Source organism: Lepus europaeus, chromosome 11 (genome assembly GCF_033115175.1).
Source record: "Lepus europaeus isolate LE1 chromosome 11, mLepTim1.pri, whole genome shotgun sequence".
NCBI classification, from domain to species: Eukaryota; Metazoa; Chordata; class Mammalia; order Lagomorpha; family Leporidae; genus Lepus; species Lepus europaeus.
In genome coordinates, this window is record NC_084837.1 from 56,301,404 (window position 1) to 56,313,920 (window position 12,517).

General features: G+C 38.1%; 1 protein-coding gene across 3 annotated transcripts in view; it reads left to right on the forward strand.

Annotated features, from left to right (window-relative positions):
• Positions 1-12,517, forward strand: part of FMN1 (formin 1) — a 433,901-nt gene that overhangs the window by 280,611 nt on the left and 140,773 nt on the right. For all 3 annotated transcript variants that reach the window (XM_062205569.1, XM_062205570.1, XM_062205572.1), the window contains 3 exons: positions 530-676; positions 1,830-1,889; positions 11,517-11,637. In XM_062205569.1, the coding sequence (XP_062061553.1) occupies positions 530-676; positions 1,830-1,889; positions 11,517-11,637 (328 nt within the window). The remainder of the gene's footprint in view (positions 1-529; positions 677-1,829; positions 1,890-11,516; positions 11,638-12,517) is intronic.

The following is a 12,517-nucleotide window of genomic DNA, read 5'->3' on the forward strand; positions in this document are numbered from 1 at the left end:
TCATAAGTTTAATAAAATTAATAATTATAGTCCATGGCCTTAAAATGTATTATCATAGTTTCCCTTGGAGGATCACACACAGGGATAAGGAAGAACATGCTTACTATTATGTCTACTCTGCATTTAATTGGACAGTTTATATAGTTACATAACCGAGTCTCAAAAAGAATTAAATGCCTTTCTGCTTCGAAATCATTAACGGTCAACCCTAACTGCATGAACTCCATTTTTCCAATTAAATACTTTAAGTATTAAGACTGGCTCAAATGGCAATATAAATACTAATATTTAATCCTCAATATTAAAACCAGGACTGTTCATAAAAGATTGAGTGAGTAGAAAATGATGACTGTTAATGTATTTTTTTTTACACTTATGGCTTAGTCAAATCTATTTTTCATTTCTGCAACTGTTAGTCCTGTTGGTAACAAGCCACTAGCCTATTGGGTACTCAGCAAATATTTGCTGTTGAATGAGCATGGGTCCGTTTGGAGTTCAGCTCCATACTAATTAGTGTTTGCCGTCACAGGGCTTGCTGCACATGAAGAGCGTGAAGGATATTTTAGCTCTCATTCTGGCTTTTGGAAATTATATGAATGGAGGAAATAGAACTCGAGGTCAAGCAGATGGATATAGCTTAGAAATTCTGCCCAAACTCAAGGACGTCAAAAGTCGGGTACTTATTTATTTTTCATGATGAGTTCCTATGATCTGTCATTATTTTGCTTCTTTACCTTTACTTTAAAAAAACAAAATTCCAGATTGTTCCATTCTTCATTACTCTCTCCCTAACAATAATTTATTTTATTTTTAGACAGATGTTTTTTCTTTCTTGTAACTTTTGAATAAAGGTCAGGTTTCTATGTTGGACCTTATTTTCAATGCCACAATCCCCAATCTTTGTTTGCTCTAAGGTGTGTGATTAGATATTAGACTAGTTCTGCAATGAGAGTATAAATAGTCAGCATTATTAGCCATGTTAGCCATGCAATAGCTGGAGTCTGTTTGACCTTAGTGTTGGCAACTTGTAATTTACTGTTTTCTGATTGGCAGAGCAGTATTGAATCACCCATTGAACCAAGCATTTGAATTATTCTTTACCTGTGACAATTGGGCTGGGGGTCCACTGTCAAACTCTCTGAGCCTGATTAGCATTTGGCTCCACACCCCTGCAGAGCTACCTCTTTGGAAACAACCAGCCCATATCTAGGCATCCCATGGGGAACAGGGGGGAGTTCAGGGAGGGGAAATACACAGGCAAATTAGAATTAGACCCCTGTGAACAACACACAAAGGCTGCCTTGTGGGAGGGCCTGCTCGCCCCTGGCCTCTCAGGGTCATAAAGTGGCTTGGTGTTCCTTTTAAACTAGCCCTGATTGTTTTTCACACCATTAAGAACACACATTTTTTTGAAAGGTAGAAAGGGAGGGATGGTTTTCTGTTCTAGTCCCTGGTTCCCTTTAGCTCAAGCCACCCCCTCCTCTCTTGACTTTATGCCAGAAAATATTAGCAAACACTTTGTTTGTTTGTTTGTTTAGCCATTATCTCAGCAGATTTAGGAATTATCTGTTTGTTTCTCCCCAACTTCCTCCAATTCCCCCACCACCGCCAACACACACACAAAGGCTAGGGTTTGCCATTTCTTTGCCTAGCTGGAATTTTCTTTAAAAATGGATGGGACAAGAAGGAAAATCTTGGCAGTCTTAAACAGAATTAGGACCAGGTCTTACAAATTAGGAGAGTCACAGTCTGAAATTTCAGCTCTGACATTTCTACCATAGAGGAGTCTTGTGTGAATAATTTTCATTTAAGCTTCTCTTTAAACCTAGGATAATGGGATTAATCTGGTGGACTACGTTGTGAAGTATTACCTGCGGTATTATGATCAGGTAAGAAATACTAACGTAATGCATTTCAACTTTTACATGTTATTTTCACTCAAAAATTGGATGATGGGTAGAAGAAAGGGGGATTTCAAGGCCAACATAAAATCTGAGAGCTTTCCCTGACTCCTTGGTTTACACATGAGAACACTGAAGTCCAGGGAGTTTGGCTCACTCTTTTAAAGGGAAGCACTATTCAGTGGCAGGAGCATAGCACTTCTCAACCCACCTTGCAACACAGCTTCAGGGAGACCCCCAAACTGCCTCAGCACATTGTGACCCCATGTGACAGTCTCTGTAAAATCTATATTAATTCAGTAATTGGTTATAATTGAAACTAGACTCTGAGATGCAAAGCAAGATGTAGGAAATTTAGGCAGTAATACCCAGTATTTTGCCAGTAATGCAAGTGTGAACAAGTTGAAGACATGGAATTCGAAAAATGCGTCTCCTCTGCTTAGATTATATTTGCAGTTAGAAATAAACATTTCTCTGAGAATTCACCTGAGCACAATTTTCTGTTTTATTCCTTCTTAAATTGAGAACAAGGAGTCCTAACTTTGAGAAGAAAGAGGGACTGTTACAAGTTGTTGAAAAACAGTCATCAATATGGATGGAAAAAGTGTCCAAAGAAAATGTTGTCAGAGCATGGAGGGAAGAAAATTCAAGATTCCAGGGTCTTGTTTTCAAAAGGCTTACAATTTTATTCATCAGACAAGCTAAGCCCTGATGAGCTACCTTCTGGGAGAGTTTATCAAACTATTCCCAGTAGACCCACATTTGGGTTCATCCTCCTCCTCCCTCCCTCCAAACTTCATCCTATTTCTAATGAAGATATTTTTTCATCATTCAGGCAGAAAGACTTACACTGTTCTTCGCTTCACCTCTGTCATTCAGCTGCATAGTTTCTACCTGCTGGCTCTGGCTGATTCAGGCTAGAGATTTTCAGTGGCTTCCCAGCTCATCTCCCGTCTGCAGGTGCTGATGCTCTGAACCATCACACACCTTCACATGTAGTTCTGATCATATCACTTTCTTTACTCAAAATGGCAATGATTCTCCATTTTCAAGTGAATTAAGACTCTACTCAAGTTAATTTCATTTTCTAACAACCAGACTTTTATTACTGTCTCTCTACACATATCTTGTGATCCAACTCAAGACCCGAGGTTTTCCAACACACCCTGTGCTTCCTCACTAATGTGTTTTCTTCTGATGTTCTCCCTAACTCTATCTTGGTTTAAAGACTTTTTCTAAAACTTTACTTTTTTAAAAAACTTTAATGTGCTCTGAAAAATAATCAATTTAATGATCTTTTAAGAAAAAGTTCCCACTGATATTATCAATATATGTGCTATAAACTTATCCAAAAAAGTACCAACCCCTTGTGAAGAGATTTACATAATTTTATGGAGAGCCATAAGAAAAATGACTTAAAAGTATAGAGTAAGGCAAACAAAATTTGTTTAAAAAGATGAGCAGGGGCCAGTACTATAGGACAGCATATTAACTCACTACCTGTGACACTGGTATCCCATATGAGCACCACTTCAAGTCCTGGCTTCTCTGCTTCAATCTAGTTTCCTGCTAATACTCCTGGGAAAGCAGCAGAAGATTGCCCAAGTGCTTGGGGCCCTTGCCACCCACATGGCAGACCTGGGTAAAGTTCCAGGATCTTGACTTTGGCTTGGCCCAGCCCTGGATGTTGTAGGCATTTAGGGAGCAAACCAGCAGATGGAAGATGGATTCTTTCTCTCTCTCCTCTCTTCTCTCTTCTCTCTTTCTCTCCTTCTCTCTTTCTCTCCTCCTTCCCTCCCTCCTCTCCTCCCCCCTCCCTCCCTCCCTGTCTTCTCTCTCTCTCATCAGTCTTTCAAACAAACAATTCTTAAAAAAAAAAAAAAAAAAAAAGATGAGCATGGATGGGTATTTGGCCACCACCGGACTCCAGCTTCTTGCTAAAATAGACCCTGGGAGGCAGTGGTGATGGCTCAAGTCATTGGGTTCCTGCCATTCATGTAAGATTGAACTACTTTTAAAAAAAAATTATATAAGGTATACAAATTGCATGTATACAGATTGAGAAACAGTGATACTTCCCACATTATCCTCCCTCCCTCCCAGCTCCCAATTTTCCTCCTCCTTCCTCACCTAATCCCTCTCTTAATTTTTACAATGATCTATTTTCAGTTTACTTTATATTCATAAGATTAACACTAAGTGAAGAGTTCAGCCAATAGTAAGAAGAAGAAGAAAAAAAACTGTTCAAGACTGTAAACAATCATCATAGCTGAAAATGTTGACTTCACTCCTATACATTACATTTTTGGCACTCTTAGTTATCACAGATCAGAGAAAACATACGTAGTTGTCTCTTTGGGACTGGCTTATTTCACTAACTATAATGGTTTCCAGTTGCATCCATTTTATTGCATAAGATAGGATTTCATTCTTTTTTTATAGCTGAGTAGTATTCCAAAGTGTATATATACCATGATTTCTTTATCCAGATATCAGTTGATGAATATCTAGCTTCATTCCATATCTTAGCTATTGTGAATTGAACTACAATAAACAAGGGGTACAATTCTTTCATATGTTGATTTCAGTAAATTCCCAGGAGCAGGATGGCTGGGTCATATCATATATCTGTTTTCAGCTTTCTGAGGTATCTCCATACTGTCTTCCACAATGGCTGCATCAGTTTATATTCACACCAACAGTGGATTAGGGTACCTTTCCCCTCACATCCTCACCAACATTTACTGTTTGTTTATTTCTGTATGAAAGCATTCTAACTAGGATGAGGTAAAACCTCATTGTGGTTTTGATTTGCATTTCCCTGATGGCTAGTGATCCTGAACATTTCTTCATATGTCTGTTGGCCGTTTGAATTTCTTCTTTTGAAAAATGCCTGTTCAGGTCCTTCACCCTTTTCTTAACTGGATTGTATGTTTTGTTGTTATTGAGTTTCTTGAGCTCTTTATAGATTCTGGATATCAATCCTTTATCACTTTCTTAGTTTGCAAATATTTTCTTCCATTCTGTCGGTTGTCTCTTCACTTTCCTGAGTGTTTCTTTTGCAGTGCAAAAGCTTCTCAGCTTGATATAATCCCATTTGTCTATTTTAGCTTTGATTGCTTGTGCTTCTGGGGTCTTTTCCAAGAAGTCTTTGCCTCTGCCAATGTCTTGCAGAGTTTCTCCAATGTTCTCCTCTAGTAATTAGATGGTATCAGGTCATAGATTTAGATTCTTGATCCATTTTGAGTTGATTCTTGTATAAGCTATAAGGTAGGGGTCATATTTTATAATTCTTCATGCACAGCTCCAATTTTCCCAGTACCATTTGTGGTGAAGAGACTGGCCTTGCTCCGGGGATTGATTTTAGCTCCTTTGTCAAAGATTAGTTGGTTGTAGATATGTGGATTAATTTCTGAAGTTTCTATTCTTTCCCATTGATCTTCATGTCTGTTATACCTATATTTGTGCCATTATGAGACTGTTTTGATTATAACTGACCTGTAGTATATTGAAATCTGGTGTTGTGATGCCTCTGGCTTTATTTTTGTTGTCTAAGATTGTTTTATCTATTTGGGGTCTCTTGTATTTCCATATGAATTTTAGCATCATTTTCTCTAGATTTAAGTAGAATGTCATTGGTATTTTGATTGGGATTGCATTGAATCTGTAAATTTCTTTTGATAGTATGGACATTTTGATGATATTAATTCTTCCAGTCAATGAACATGGGAGATTTTTCCATTCTTTATGTCTTCTTCTGTTTCTTTCTTTAATGTTTTGTAATTTTCATCATAGAGGTATTTACCTCCTTGGTTAAATGTGTTCAAATTTTTGTAGGATTGAACTTGTTGTAGGATTGAATTCCAATTTCAACCTCTGTCCAGCCTTGGTTATTGTGGTCATTTGGGGATGTTCTCCTTTGCACTCTTTCTTTTTTTTCTTTTTTCTTTCTTTCTTTCTTTCTTTTTTTTTTTTTTTTTTTGACAGGCAGAGTGGATAGTGAGAGAGAGACAGAGAGAAAGGTCTTCCTTTTTGCCGCTGGTTCACCCTCCAATAGCCGCTGCAGCCGGCACGTCATGCTGATCCGAAGCCAGGAGCCAGGCGCTTCTCCTGGTCTCCCATGTGGGTGCAGGGCCCAAGCACTTGGGCCATCCTCCACTGCACTCTTGGGCCATAGCAGAGAGCTGGCCTGGAAGAGGGGCAACTGGGATAGAATCCAGCACCCCAACCGGGACTAGAACCTGGTGTGCTGGCGCTGCAAGGCGGAGGATTAGCCTGTTAAGCCACGGCGCCGGCCGTACCCTTTCTTAAGTTAATAATTATTTAATTATTTTTAAAGGAGAAAAATGGGCAAAGGACTTGAATAAACGTTTCTCCAAAGCCAAAATTGTCATACATATAGCCAATAAGTAAATGAAGAAATACTCAGCAGCGCTAGTCATTAGGTACATACAATTCAAAATCACAGATATTCCCTCATCTACATTAGGTTGGCCCTTATAAAATTATAAAATTAACAAGTTTTAACAAGGATGTGGAGAAATTGGAACTCTAATCACTGTTGGGAATGTAAAATGGTTTAACCACTATGGAAAACAGTATGAGTGTTTCTCAAAAAAGTAAAAATAGAACTATCATATGATCAAGCAATCCTACTTTTAGATATTATCCAAAAGAATTGAAACCAAGATTTCAAAAGAGATACTAGCACTCCAACATTCCTTACATCACAAAGTCCCATGGGCAAGTAACTGGACAAGCACATAGCATCTTTATGTGAATTTTTTTTTTTTTTTTTACAAAAGTACCCTCTGTAGGATACATAGTTTTGTGAGTGGAGGGCAGGCTACCTAAGACTGCTTTTGATCTAGAGACCTTAAACAGAGATCAACCCAGTTTAAACCTGATGAACTATATGATAGTCCCGAGAAAGGTTTGCTCAACTTACATTATTACAACTTATAAATCTAGTTGGTTTTTCATATCTTCTGTTTGTCTTTTGTAAATTGCCTGCCATATCTCTGGCCATTTCTTTAATGAAAAGGAGCAAGTTGTCCTTTTCTTGTTGATTCTGAAGAGCTCATTATCCATTTTGTTGCATGCATTTTCCATAATATGTTATTTAGAAGTTGGTTTAAAAAAAAAAAAAAAGGTTTATTTGTCTGTGTCTTTTTTGAAAGGCAAAGAGAGAGATTGAGATTGAGATTCTCCATTCCCTGGTTCACTCCCTTAGTGGTTACAACAACCAGGTCTAGGCCAGGCTGAAACCAGGAACCAGCAAATCCATCCTGGTCTCTCACATGGGTGGTAGGGATGCAAGAACATGGCCATCTTTTACTACCTTCCCAAGATATTAGCAGGAAGCTTGAACAACTTGCTAATATGGGATGTCAGTGCCTCGAGTGGTGGCTTAACTTAAAGCACCACAACACCAACCTCTAGAAGTTGGCTTTCTTTAAGTAGTAATTATATTATTGTCAGAGAATAAGAGTGACAGTTGGATGAAGAAAGTGCTTATCCATCATTTTACTCCTTAAAAGCCAACAACATCCTGAACTGGACCAGACCAAAGCCAGAAGCCAGGAACTCAATCTAGCTCTCCCACAGGGATGGCAGGGATGTAGTCACTCATGTATTGATCACTACCTCCCAGGGTTAGTGTGAGTCAGAAGCTGGAGTCAGGAGTTGGAGCTTGGTATTAGACCCAGGTACTATGATGTGGGATGTGGATATCTTAACCAATGTATTAACCATGAGGCTAAACACACATCCCAAGTCCGTTTTGAGATTCTAAATGTTAAAATTTTTAATTAAGAATTAAAGATTTTTTTTATTTTTATGCTTTCATGGTTATTCTCTCCTTTTGTGGCTTTTGTCTAAGTTTGAATGCTTTGAAAGGATTTTGCTACCCCAGTATCAGAGAACTATTTGCCTATATTTCCTTACATGGTTTTGTGATTGCATTTTTTTTTTATTTTTAAATTTTTTCTTCTTTAGACATCACTTTGGTCTTTGTTATCAGGTGGAAGATCTAATTCAATTTTTTCCTTTCCTCAATTGCTTGAAATTTCTCCTTTACCCCATTCTTAATATATATTAACTTAGATCCATTTCTGATTATTTCCTTTCTATTTTCTTGAGTTTTTAAATTTATTATTGCATAATTGCTTTATATAATACTTAACACAAATTTACTTAGGTACATTTCTGAGATTTCCTTTCCATTTCCTTGAGTTTTCTTTTTATCTATTCCATAATTGTACTCTTTTAATTGTTACAGCTTTGTAACACGATTTTTCAATTCTGATCAAATGTTGCTAATTATTTTAAAACCATCTTGTCAGTTTCTGTGGTTGGTAGGTATTTTGACTCCTGTATCCACTAGAGAGGATAATATCACTTTTATTTTATTATGTTAAAAACCACTAAATGAAATCTACTCTGGTAAATTTTTAAGTGAACAGAACAGTATTGTTAACCACATGCACACTGTTACACAGCAGATCTCCAGAACTTTTTCATCTTGCATGAAGAAACTCTAATCATATGTCCATTGAACATCAACTCCCCCTTACCCTCTTCCCCTGCCTTTTTGCAACCAATGTTCCACTTTCTGTAAGTTTTACTGCTTTAGATACTCTTAGGTGGAATCATGCAGTCTTTGAACTTTTTTGACTAGATGGTACTCAGCATAATATCCTTATGATAGAGCCATTAGTGACATATGGCAGAATCTCCCTCCTTTTTACAGTTAAATAATATTCCATTGTACATAAAACAATATATAATCTTAAATGTGAATATAAATTTGCAGAAAAACCTAGAAACCTAGATATTAAAATGTTTGATCATTTCTGGTTGTTAGCATTATAACAGATTCTTTTACTTTTTTCTTTTTCAAAGTACTAAACACATTGAACATATGCTACCTGTGAAATGGGAAAATGGATATAATAAAAAATTTAGGCCAATCTTATATGACCCTTGTTCAATGAAATCTTTGCTTAAATTCTCAGGTTTGAAAGAAAGCCTTGAAGCTTTCAATTTTCAAACTTGAGACACTCTTTTTGAATCTCTCATGATATGTTATATTCTGCCTTGTTTATGGATATTTATAGTGGTAACCTATTGTCTTGGCATTGCTCCTTGAAGTCAAGAATTCATTATTGTTTTTTTTAATATCTATAATGTAAGTATCTGATAAATAACTTGATATTTGCTAAGTTGGATATAATGTAAAAACCCTCATTGTACATCTAGAGATATCTAGGTGTGAGAAAATGATATCTGTTTTCTGGTGAAGAGTAGTAAGCACATTTTTGAGTGTCGTGAAAAAAGAAATAGCTAGCATGTTTGTATATATCCAAAGTTCTGAGAGCAGGTATCAGTGCAGCACAAGAAATATATTTGGATGGGCAGATTTACCTGGTAGTTTTTCTTTCTCAAATAATACACATTCTGTAGGAAGGCTAAAACTTGCATATGTGTCGTGACTATCATTGAAGAGAACCAAACCCAGTGGAGTCAATATCACAGAGAATGGTCTGAAAATTAGAATAATTTCAAACATGGGATGACCTAGTCTAGGAAAAATTTAAGACTTCTACATTTGTGTGGAGCTCTCCTGGCTTTCCTGGTGCAAAATGCATTTCACTCAGCAAGAGTGTAGAATTCTGTGATTTATAACACTATCCCTTCCCCCCAGCAGCATAAGTGATGATTTCTGTGGTCGGTGGTGATGAGCAATTAGCTGAAGAAAGGTGACTCCTGCTCCAGGCTTCCTCCAACTCCTGGTTTTGGGTCCAAGTCTATGTCTGTGAAGTTTCAAGAAATCCACATGGAGTCATGTCTTTTGAACTCTAATTGAGCCGCTTTCACAAGAGCTGCTACCAAACTTTTTACTCGGCGGCATTTTCTCTTTTCCAGCTTAAAAAAAAATTTTTTTGAGAAGTCAGTCCGAGTCTGATAAAACGGTTTGGAAAACAGGAGATATTATGCCTGAGCTCTTGCAGTGTAGATTACTAGGGAGCTTTGTGGTAAGCCTTTTAGATATTTTTCCACCTTGGAACTCAGTCTGGAATGCTGCTATTGTTTTGAAAGTAGTCAAATAAGTATAGGAAGATGAAAAAAAATGATAAGTTGAGTTCTGGTAAAATGAAGAAAACCATCTTCTCCTAGCATTTAACGTTGAAGTTAAAGTTCTTAACAGAAAGGGAAGAATCTGGAAGATTTCTGAAACTATAAGGAAATGTGATGATCAATTAGATGTCTCGTGCTAAGGGTATAAACATCCCAGGACGGTGCTTTATAGGCTCTCTGTACTGGTGCCCACCCACCAAACACCAGGTTTGTTGACATGGCAGATGTTGTGTAGGACACTGAGAACATAACACAGTTTCTGCCTTTTAGATGTTTATAATCTGGTGGAAAAACATACAGGTCTCACGTGGGAAATTTTAAGATTAATTACGGTAAATTAAAAGTGATAATGGAGTACCATGTCATGGGCTAGGGGCAACCTTTGAGGAAGTAATGATTGTTTTGAGACAAGGAGGATGAGGATGAGCAAGAAAGTAGGAGGGAAGCCTTTTGGAAAGGATTGGGAAGAGAAAGATCTCTAGACAAAGGTGTGTGCTGTCTGTTATCTCATGAAGATTTGGGAGCGAGGGAGTTGGTGATAGGGGAAAATAGAAATAAGGCTAGAAATGTAGATGGAGGCCAGATTATAAAGTGCCTTGTAAAGCAGTTCTGAGTTTGGAATTAGTCCTAATGGCAGTAGGAAAGATGGAACTTGAAGGAAAGCTGGCAAAGTAGCCCATGCAGAGAGAGAAAGAACTGAAGACTGCCTAAGATATGCAAGATACAAAGCTTACATTAAACAATGCAGGGAGGAAACCAAGCTAGGCTAGAAGACAGCTGAGGCTCAGCTTATGTTTCAGTAGTCCTGAAGATTCTGTCTCTCAAAATGTTTCTCAGCTTAGATCCTCTATTACCTGTAGCTGTGCAGCTTGTCAAAACCATACCCAACCGTACATTCAGTAAATATCTCTTAAGATGGGCCTAACATCCTTTGGGAAAGGTTTACAAATACATGAAGAATTTGATCACACTAGGTTCATACACAAACTTTCAGCTGCTGAGTAAAACAGATAAAGGCAGAGGGTTATTTTCTTTTTCACTGCGGTAACTTCTTATCCAGCACCTCCGATTTGCGCCTATTGACATACCCCAAAGATGAGTTATCTAATTGCTAGCAGGTGTAACTCAAACAAGGACTTTAAATTTAAATATTTTCATGTGTTCCCTGTATACCTTTTTCTATGGCAATAGAGTATATAAAATAGGGCGTACCTGTTAGTTTTCTTTTTGATTCATAAGGCAAAATAGAACTTAAGACATGCCATAGCCAATGCCAATCTCAATGCCAAAAAAGACCAAAAAGATGTTGTGAGAGACACAAGCACTTCAAATTAGCAAGTCCAAATTTGGGAATACAGAGGAGCATTGCTGTGATTCTTATACAAACATCCAATAAAAACTTTTCTCCCCTGAGTTGTTTCAACCAAAAGTGATGCTAAGGAAGTCTAATGTACTTTTGTTCGTCATATCTTTTAGGAAGCTGGAACGGAAAAGAGTGTTTTCCCCCTGCCTGAACCACAAGATTTTTTTCTAGCTTCCCAAGTCAAGTTTGAAGACCTCATAAAAGATTTGAGAAAATTAAAGAGGCAACTAGAAGGTAATAGAAACTATTCTGTTATTATGATAATAGCTGAGATTACTTTCTTAAAATGCTTTAAGAGAATTATTTATGTCTGGCTCAGAGAGGAGAACTGGTGCAGAGTTCAGTTATGGTACACGACAGTCCTCGTGAAACTTTCCACTTCTATGCACTTGTGTAGAAGCACTGTATTTATGTAGGTCTCTCTGTTATGAGTGCTGATCATTGGCTTATAATATCTATATCTTACAATATTTACATTTTCTAGTGTTAAATAGCTACAATTAATAGCAGCAACAGGCCGGCGCTGCGGCTCAATAGGCTAATCCTCCACCTTGCGGCACCAGCACACCAGGTTCTAGTCCCAGTCAGGGCACCGGATTCTGTCCCGGTTGCCCCTCTTCCAGGCCAGCTCTCTACTATGGCCCGGGAGTGCAGTGGAGGATGGCCTAAGTACTTGGGCCCTGCACCCCATGGGAGACCAGGAGAAGCACCTGGCTCCTGGCTTCGGATCAGTGCGGTGCTCCAGCCGCAGGTGCCGGCTGCAGCGGCCATTGGAGGGTAAACCAATGGTAAAGGAAGACCTTTCTCTCTGTCTCTCTCTCTCTCTCTCTCTCTCCCTGTCCACTCTGCATGTCAAACATAAATAAATAAATAATAGCAACAACAATTATTAACAGACAGACAAAGAGACCTTCTATTTGCTGATTTACTCCCTAAATGGCCTTAACAGTTGGAATTGGGCAATGCTGATGCCAGGAGCCAGGAGCCAGGAACTCCATCTAGGTCTCCCATGTGGGTTTCCCACATGAATGGCAATGACTCAAGTATTTGATCTAGCACCTGCTGCTTCACAGGTGTGTTAGAAGGTGCTGGATTGGAAGTAGAATAGCCATGA